Source organism: Pediculus humanus, genomic scaffold (genome assembly GCF_000006295.1).
Source record: "Pediculus humanus corporis 1103172108289 genomic scaffold, whole genome shotgun sequence".
NCBI classification, from domain to species: Eukaryota; Metazoa; Arthropoda; class Insecta; order Psocodea; family Pediculidae; genus Pediculus; species Pediculus humanus.
The window spans coordinates 811643-820992 of record NW_002987858.1 but is presented as its reverse complement, the minus strand read 5'-3'; the positions used below and the strand labels follow the sequence as shown (position 1 = coordinate 820992).

General features: G+C 32.9%; 1 protein-coding gene across 1 annotated transcript; it reads left to right on the top strand.

Moving 5' to 3' along the window:
* Nucleotides 1-2593: 2593 nt before the first annotated feature.
* Phum_PHUM536790 (Caspase-1 precursor, putative) lies at nt 2594-4972 on the top strand (the record flags this gene model as incomplete). Its single annotated transcript, XM_002431529.1, has 8 exons — nt 2594-2937; nt 3072-3176; nt 3254-3406; nt 3486-3727; nt 3818-3996; nt 4080-4218; nt 4307-4496; nt 4849-4972. The coding sequence occupies 8 exons, from the start codon at nt 2594-2596 to the stop codon at nt 4970-4972; spliced, it is 1476 nt and encodes a 491-aa protein (XP_002431574.1).
* Between the last annotated feature and the right edge of the window lie 4378 nt (nt 4973-9350).

Sequence of the window (9350 nt, the reverse complement as noted above, 5' to 3'; positions counted from 1 at the left end):
TTGCCACGTTTCGTGTTCATCGTCGTCTGTCTTTGTCTCACGGTTCTGCTCATCGCTTTTCAGGTACTGACGGTCGTTGATGAATGTGTGTGTGTGTGTTTGCGTGCGCGTGCGACGGTTTCGGTTCGTTGGTTACGAACGGACGATTAATATAATCGTAGAAAAAGATGCGACACGCCATAATCGGACGCGGCGAAAAAAAAAAAAAAAGTGACAGGGATGGCGGTGACTTTTTAAATTCATATTACGATGACCGATTTCCGGTTGTTAAAGTTTAAAATAATAATAATAATAATAATAATAATAATAATAATAATAATAATAAAATGGCGGCGGCGGCGAGAAGGTTTTTTTTTTTTTTTTACCTCCTCTACGAAAAATTTTATTTTATTTTTGTTATTATTATTATTATTATTTTATCTAATAATTGAGTTCAATGAACTTTTGATTGAGTTCTTCTTTCTGTCGTCGTTCCCCCCTTTTTTGACAAATTTTTTTTTTTTTTGGAGTTTTCTCTTCTCTCTCTCTCTCTCTCTCTCTCTTTTGCTTTCTTCCCTTCGATTAAATTTTTGGCGTTTTTAATTAGTCGCGGCTTACACACCACTTACGATGCTTCAAGTCATTATTTTAATTAATTAATTAATTTAATGCCGCTTCGCATCGCGTCTGGTCATTATTATAATTTTTCTATTGCCACGGTTTTTTTTTTTTTTAATTCGAAAAAGGGATCGTGATAAAACTAGGCGGGAAGTGCGAATATAGTGCGGCTGAAAACTTGGATATCGTGAAAGATTAAAAAGAGCTGATGTTATGGTTTCCCATCAATCAATCTGATGGATTTCAAGGTCATGGAAATAAAAAATTAAATGAAAATGCATTCGTTAGCCTTGCATCATCGTGTATTCCTTTTTCTCTCTCTCCCCCTCCTTCCTCCCCCTTTTTGTTTTCTCGCACGGGGAGTGGGGGGGGTAGGGATGATATCGTTGACAGTTGAGAAAATTTCATTATTTTCACGAGGTGTCATCGTCCGTCGTTATTAATCTCTTAGGTTGCGTCACACACGTCACGTCCGCCGATTTTTCGCGCGAATTGTGGTCAGGTTCCGTTGTAATGATGGCGTAGTAAATATCATCATCATCATCATCATCTGAGTTAACAAAACCACGATTATCCTCCACCGTGAAAAAGGTGAGAAAGAGAGAGAGAGAGAGTGAGTGAGGGAGGGGGAAGGGTATTTGTTAGATGTTTAGAAAGCAGGTAAAATTTTGTCGTTTGCGAATATGATTCATCGAATGTTTGTAACGTGATGAATATAAGAGTGAGTGAATTGTTTTATATTTATTATTATTATTATTATTATTATTATTATTATCATTTTTTTTGTTTTCGTTGCGTTGCGGACTGAAACGTAAATAATAATAATAATAAAACACGTGCGGTGTAAGACATATTTGAAAAAAAAAAAAAAAAAATCCGTAAGGTTTGTTTTTGTTTTTGTTTTTTTTTTTTTTTTTTTTTTCGTTCGATCGATATTATCGAATGTTCGATCGATCAATCGAACGAAATCGATTTTTTCGATTTTATACTCATTTGGAATTTTGTTATGAAAACTACCCGGGCGACGTTTGTTTGTTTGTTGCAGTTAAACCTGTCGAAACATGTTGAGGTAAAAATTGAATAAAAAAAAAAAAAAAAAAATTCCGTTGAATTTTCTCACATTTTGATCGCGTGATCACGTGACACAGAGGTTCGAATGTTTTTCTTTTTTTTTTTTTTTTTTATGTGCGTGTGTGAAATGTTGGAATTTTCAAACGGTGGCAACATATCTACCGACAGGTAGGAAGGTAGGGTAACCGAAGACGACAAAAACTTCAGAGATTTCATTTCATGGTTTTTTTCTCTCTTTCTCTCTCTCTCATCTCGTACGCCAACAACAACAACAACAACATAAAAAAATGAAATTAGAAAAAAAAAAAAAAAAAAAGTCGTCGGTCGGGGTTTATTATTTTGATTTTCCGTTAGAACCTAAACAAATCATAAAAAAGTTGTCCCTCGCCACCATCTCATCGAGGTCGAACTGATAAGATAACAAATGTCATCCAAGTCCAACTACTCAACCGTTTGGAGTATTGTTATCCGAGCTTATTTGTTGTTTATAAAAAAAAATAGAGAGAGAGAGAGAGAGAGTTAGGGAGGAGACACGGGGAAGGGATGGGAGGACCGGAAGGAAAGAAGAGAAACGTAATACAATTGCTCCATTATATTATTATTATCCACCTGTTGTTGTTGTTGTTGTTCTTTTTGATTGCCTCGGTACGAAAATATCTGTATTAATTTTATTGTTGTCGTAAATCACTGGCGAAGGTGCTCGGGGGGTGAGGGGGAAGAAGGGTGTGTGCATGCGTGTGTGCGTATTTCTTTAACGAGAGTTTGGTCGGTCGGGTCGGGTCGGGATTTCGTGAAACCCGAGGTAACAATGAGTTACGATTTGATATTTAATACGGATCCATTATTATTATTATTATTGTTATTATTATTATTTGTGCGTGTTTGATTACAGTTTCGTTTATGAAAAAGAAAAAGAAATACGGAAATGAAGCGACTGGAAAAGGTTGATAAAAATGTGAACAAGAGCAGCAGCATAGACAACGGAAACGAGAGAGAAGAACTCAGCGAGAGCATCATACGTAACATATCGAAAGCGTTTTACATAAATTCGATCGAGTTGGTCGACAACGGTCCTTTCATATTCAACGATGATCTCAGGTACGGAGGAACCAATTTGGACGATGACGTTTTCATAGAAAAGGAAAAGGAATTCTCGTGCGGAGGGAGCCAGGTGAGCGTGACGAAAAAGGATTTTCATTACGAGAGATCCGAGAGACGTTTGTCGTCGTCCAACGAAGATGGAGGGAAAAGCGAAAGCTACGGCCAGGGGTAAGCATGGAGACATGGAGATAAGGGTTGTTCTGAAACCACGATCGATTAATTTTATTATTATTATTATTATTAAGGGAAGAATCCGACAAGTCCATCGGAGAGATTAAAAAGGAAGCGCGGAAAACTGGTAGATCTCGTCGCGCTTCCGACGTCATCGATTCCATCGGTGACGATTGCGTGAATTTGAGACGGTCACTCGAAAGCGGAGGAATCGCCATCGCCTCTCCAAGAAACAGGTGAGTCGGAAAATGGAGGAAAATTTTTTCAAAATGGCGGAAAGTTTTAAATTGTAATTTTGTTGTTGAATTTTTAGGGTTTCATCAGATCTCGGATACAGCGGTAGTTACACTTCTTCACCGGCCGCATCTTTCAGTTATCCTCCTCAGATGTACACGCCATCATCCGGCGGTGGTAGGGCTTTAAATGACGTCACAGATTCGAAACCTTTCACGAACATTTACGACAGGTAAGATATTGCCTAGTAGGTTGTACTTTCCAACAAAAAAATCCTAATTGTCCATCATCATCATCATCATCAGATCCAGTTCTGGAGTGGAAGCTGTCATGCCGGTCGATCGTGATGCGGACGAATACAACATGTATCACTCCCGAAGGGGTCGAGCCATCATAATCAACAACGATATATTCGACAACAATTTGGTGAGCCCGCGAAAAGGTTCTCACGTCGACGTGGAAAATCTAACGAACGAATTTACGAATTTGGGTTTCGAAGTGACCGTTTTCAGCAACATGCCATACTATCAGATCAGCGAGGCCATCAACGAAGGTAGTATCCTCTTCCTGTCGTTTTTTTCTGCCATTTACGTTGATTTTCCTGTTGGTGGTGTACAAACAGATTTTTTTCTGTTCATTTCAGTGAGCAAAGAAGATCACAGCGACGCGGATTGTTTGATGATAGCCGTACTGACTCACGGTTTCGATAATGGTTACCTGTACGCGAGAGACACGATATATTCCATTGACAATTTGTGGCATCCATTCACGGCCGACAGGTGTTTAACACTTGCTGGAAAGCCTAAAATATTTTTCGTTCAGGTACGTGTATTGTCTGTCTGTCGTTCTGTCCGTTTGTTCGTTTGTAGATTTTGTTTAAAAACAATTTTTTTTTTTTTTCGCAGGCTTGCAGAGGATCGAAAGTCGATTCGGGAGTCACTTTGGTCTCTCGTAAAGGTTCCGTGAGCGAAACGGATGCTGGTAGTGCAGCCTACAGACTTCCGTCTCATTCTGATTTTTTAATCGCTTATTCGTGTCCGGATGGTAAAATCGACCTTTTTGTTTTTCTGTTTTTCTTGTCTTTTCTGTCGGTTTTTTATATTCCCCCTCCTCTCTCTTTCGTAAATTTCAGGATATTATTCGTGGAGAAACGTGGAGGATGGAACGTGGTTCGTTCAGAGTCTCGTAGAGGAATTACGTAAAAACGGTACGACGACGAATTTTTTGACTTTGTTAACGAGAGTCAATCGGAGAGTCGCCGTACAATTTTCAAGTTACAGCGAAGACGAGCCCTGGCTCCACGACAAAAAACAAGTTTCGACGTTTCAGTCGACTCTCATCAGAGATCTCATATTCAGACCAAAAATCCAAGTTTAAAAGAAAAGAAAATGAAAAAGAAAGAAAAAAATTAATTATTTTCTCTAATTTAAAAAAAAAAAAGTTTTTAATCGGAGCAACAAAACGGAGCAAAACAAACAAGCAAACAAGCAAGCAAACAAACAAACGATCGAACAAACGACGAATTAACAAGGTAATTAATAACATTTTTGTTTTTTTTTTTTTGCTTTTTTTTTTTTACGCTTCTCGAGGATCATTTTATCATCATCATCATTATCATCATTATTGTTTGTTTGTTTGTTTGTTTCGTTGGGAAATTTGCGAGTTTGTCGTAAGAGTGAATGACGCGCGAGGAGAGGATATATCTATGTTTTTAACGATGAATGAAAACGACAACAAACACGTTCGGGTTAAAAAACATATCGGAAGTAAAAATCGATGTGATATTACATCGATATGATTCGATATATCGATAAATCGATAAACGATAATTAAAAAAAAAAACGGTTTTTCTTTCCTAACAAGAAGTAGTACGGAAAGGACGTTCGTAGAAATTTTTTTTTTTTTTTTTTTTTTTATACGAATTTTTCCAGAAGGTTGTTTTCATAACACGAGTAAATTTTTTTAATCACGTGATTATTTATTTTTTGTTTGTTGTTGTTGTTGTTGTTGTATCGACAAACTCGTAAATTTCGCTCATTGTTTGTTTAACCGATTTTTTTTTTTTTTTTTTAATGAGAAATGATAATAGTTAATTTATATATATATATATGAGTAATTATTTACATAATCAATATAATTGATCTCTTATCGATTAAAGTACTAAATTAAATTTAGAAAAAAAAAATCGTGCATATTATTATTATTATTATCATTATTATTATTATTATTATTATTATTATTATTATTATTATTATTATTATTAATATTATTATTATTATTGATTGTGTTTTTTTTTTTTTATGTTGTTTTGAGTTTCAAATTTTTTTTTTTTTAACGTTTTTTTTTGGGGGTTATTAAAAAATTCCTCGCGCTCAAATTTTTTATATTCTCTCTCTCTCTATCTTTATCTCTCTCTTGTCTCTCTTTGTCTCCGGTTTGCCTCTCTCTCTCTCTCTCTCTCCCTTTGTCTCTTTTTTTTCTGCTGGATTCGGGTAAGTGAGAATTTTTTTTTTTTTTTAAGGTTTACCGCAATATTCAGGTTTTTTTCACCTACCTTCTGTTTCTTTTTATTCTTCGCCGGGAGAGAAAGATAGATAGATAGAGAAAGAGAAAGAGAGAGAGAGAGAGAGATTGTTTTTACCAGTTTTTTATTAAATTTTTATCGATTATTATTGAAATGAGAGAAAAAGAGAGAGAGAGAGAGAGAGGGAGAGAAAAAGAGAGAAAATAAAATAAAAACAAGAAAAAATTATTTTATTTTAGTTTGTAAGCGTTATTATTATTATTATTCTAATCAACATCATAATCATTATTATTATTATTATTATTATTATTATTATTATTATTATTATTATTATTATTATTATTATTTATTTTTTTCTTTTTGCGTCAATTTTTGGATTTTTTATAATAAATTTTTTTGATCTCTGTCACTCATAAACACGTACGTTACTCCGAACGTAAAAGGAAAATTTTTTTGGGAAAATTTTATAACGTTTCGTGTTGAGAAAACTTTAAACGGTATTAATTATAATCATATAAATATTATTATTATCATTATCATTATTATTATATATATATAAATAGATAAATAAATAAACGCACATAAAATTAGTTAATAAGTTATTAAGTAAAAATAATTTTTTTTTTATATATATATTTGATAATTTTTGTGTAATCAAAGGGTCGGTAGGGTTCGGTTTCGAAGAACATCACGTGACCCGCCCCCCTTAAAAAAAAGAAAATTTTATATATATATATATTTACACAGAACTACTGTCTTTCAATTACAATAATAATAATAATAATAATATTAGTAAGTTAAATAATAATAATTATTAAAGGAAATGTTTTTATATATATATAAATATATTTTTTTTATAATAATTGATGAAAAATTAGCGTCGTCTGCTTTTTTTTTTTTGTTTTGTTTTTGTATGGAATAAATTTTTTTTCATGTGATTATTATTATTATTATTATAATTATTATTATTAATAATTTTTGTTGTTTTTTTCCTCCTCCCCGTGTATGAAAAGTCCGTGAAAATTCGATTTTTTTTTTTTTGTTTCCCTTGAGGGGTGTTTGAGGGTTTGGGAAAGGGAGGGGAGAGGAGAGGAAGAGTTGAATTGGATTAAGTGAGGGAGGAAGAAAGGAAAAAAACTTTTAAGGTATCCACCACCACCATCCTCGCCGCCGCCATCTTTAAAAGTAATGAAATAATTAGATTTTTAATGTTTAACCTATTTTTATTATTTATTTAGAAAATTCTATAAAAAAAATTTTTTTTTTTATTTATTAATTAAAATTTATTTAATTTAAATAAATAAATAAATAATAATAATAATAATAATAATAATAATAATAATAATAATAATAATGGCGGAAGATTTAAAAAAAAATCGGAAAATAGGAAAATAGGAAAATCTTTCACGCAAGTCACAAAACGACAAAAAGAAAATTTCTAACATCGTTCTGGTATATTTTGTGTTTCTCCCCTCCCCCCCCGGATTTCTCAACGATCCCCCCGCCTATGATTCTTTCCTTTCCTACGGCCCTTTCCCGCCGCCACCCCTTCCCCTCCAACAACTCATTTCCCCTCTCCTTGTCGAAACGTTATTGATTTCATGTAAATGCTAGTCGGAAAGGATGTGGAAACAGCGCTGCCTCGTGGAATTTTCACGTATTAATAATAAATATAAAATCGAATCGTTGCAATTCAATAGTAAATGTGATGCTATACGGGTAAGTTGTTTTCAATTATCAATTTTCTTCTTTTTTTCTCTTTTCTTTTCTCCTCTCCCCTTCCCTCCTCCCCTCCCACCCATCTCTTTATAATCGTTATTATTATTATCATCATCGTTAACAGTCGTAAAAATTTTAAAATTTCGACCGGAAGTAAGTAAATAAAAAAAAAAATTGAAGGTTATCGTGAAGAATTTAAAGAAAATATTTATTTTACCTTTTGAAAATTTTATAATAATAATGATAATTTACGGTTTCGTCATCGGGAAAGAGGAGAGGGAGGGAGGGAAAAATTTTCCGGATAATTTCCCGACTAGTTTTTTTTAAATTGAATTGAATTGAAGCTGAGGTCTAAAAGTAGGAACTCAACGCACACATTTGCGAGTTACTCGGAAAAGGTCACAACTTCTATTATTATTATTATTATTATTATTATTAGAAAATATTTTAAATACATAAATAAATATATTAATTAATAATTAATAATAATTAGAAAACAAACGAATAAATTAAACTTCGTGTAATTAGAAATTTAAAAAAATTTTCTTTTTTCTTTTTTTTTAAAATATTCTCACACTCGTCGTACGCGATCGTGGTGTCAGTCTCGGTGAGGAACCGGAAAATTTTTTTTTTTTTTTTTTTCAATAAAAAAAAAAAATGTAAAAAAAATTTTCTTTCTTTCTTTCTTTCGTTTGTTTGTTGTTGTTTGTTGTTGTTGTTGTCATTATTGTTATTTTGATTGTTGTGACCATTATTATTATTATTTTTAATTAAAAATTAAACGAGTAGGAAAAAAATTCGGTAAGTCGATGTCGATTAAAAAAAAAATTTTTCCTTTTCCCATAAATTTATTTACCCCGTTTTTTTTTCCTGGAAAATTCCAAAAAGAACGAAATTCTTATTTCCTATTTTTTTTGTGGGGGGAGAGAGGGGGAAACGTTTGTGATAATACCTGGAAAAAAAAAATTTTTTTTTTAAATCGACGATGAAAAAATTTTATTTTTTTTTTCTTTACCCCCAAAAATTTTTTTTTCCCACTCTAACGTCTTCTGCTTTTTAATCTTTTCTTTTTTTTCTTCTTCTTCTTCCTTTTTCACAAAGGAATGAAAAAAAAAAAGGTGAGGTAAGAAAAGAGGGAAAAGAAAATTAAGAAAGAAAGAAAAAAAAAAAAAGAAAATAATAATACACGTATAGATTTTCAATATTTTTTTTTTTTTAATACGTACACAAAACCAATTTTTCGTCGTTTCCCTTTCACCCTTCCCTCTCCTCTCCCGCCTCCCCTCCCCTTCCCCTCGAAATCTATAACCTCCCCAACCTCGATTCCCCCTCCCTTCTCCGCTCACCCCCGACCGTAATCAATTTATTTTTAGAATAAAATAAAATAAATTTTTTTTTCCTTTTTCCTCTCCGACCTTGACCTCGTGTGTGTGTGTGTGATTTTATTTAAGAAATTTTTTAAGGATCCCACGAAAAAAACAAACCTTCCCCCACTCTTTCCCCCGTTGAAAAATATTACACATAAAATAAGGGGGGGGCCCTGGAAAAATAAAAAACAAAAAAAAAAAATTTTTTTTTTTTTTTGTTTTAAATGTCATCGAAGTTTTTTTTTCCCAACCCCCCTCCGCCTTCCCCCACCGTATGTGACCCCCCACTTTTTTTAGTAAAAGAATAAACCCTTCGACTCAACCCTCCCCCCTCCCGTCCCCTTCCCGGATCCGTTTTCATTTTTTTTTCTTCCTTTTTTTTTTTATTGTATTTTTAATTAACGCGCCATTGGGTAAACAAACGATTTGATGGTTTATTTTTAGCAGACGACATTAAATGACTTTTCTGCGGTTAAAATGTCATATTTATTATTATTATTATTATACCCTAATAATAATAATAATAATATAATAATAATGATTTTTTTTTTATGTTTCAGTTGAAA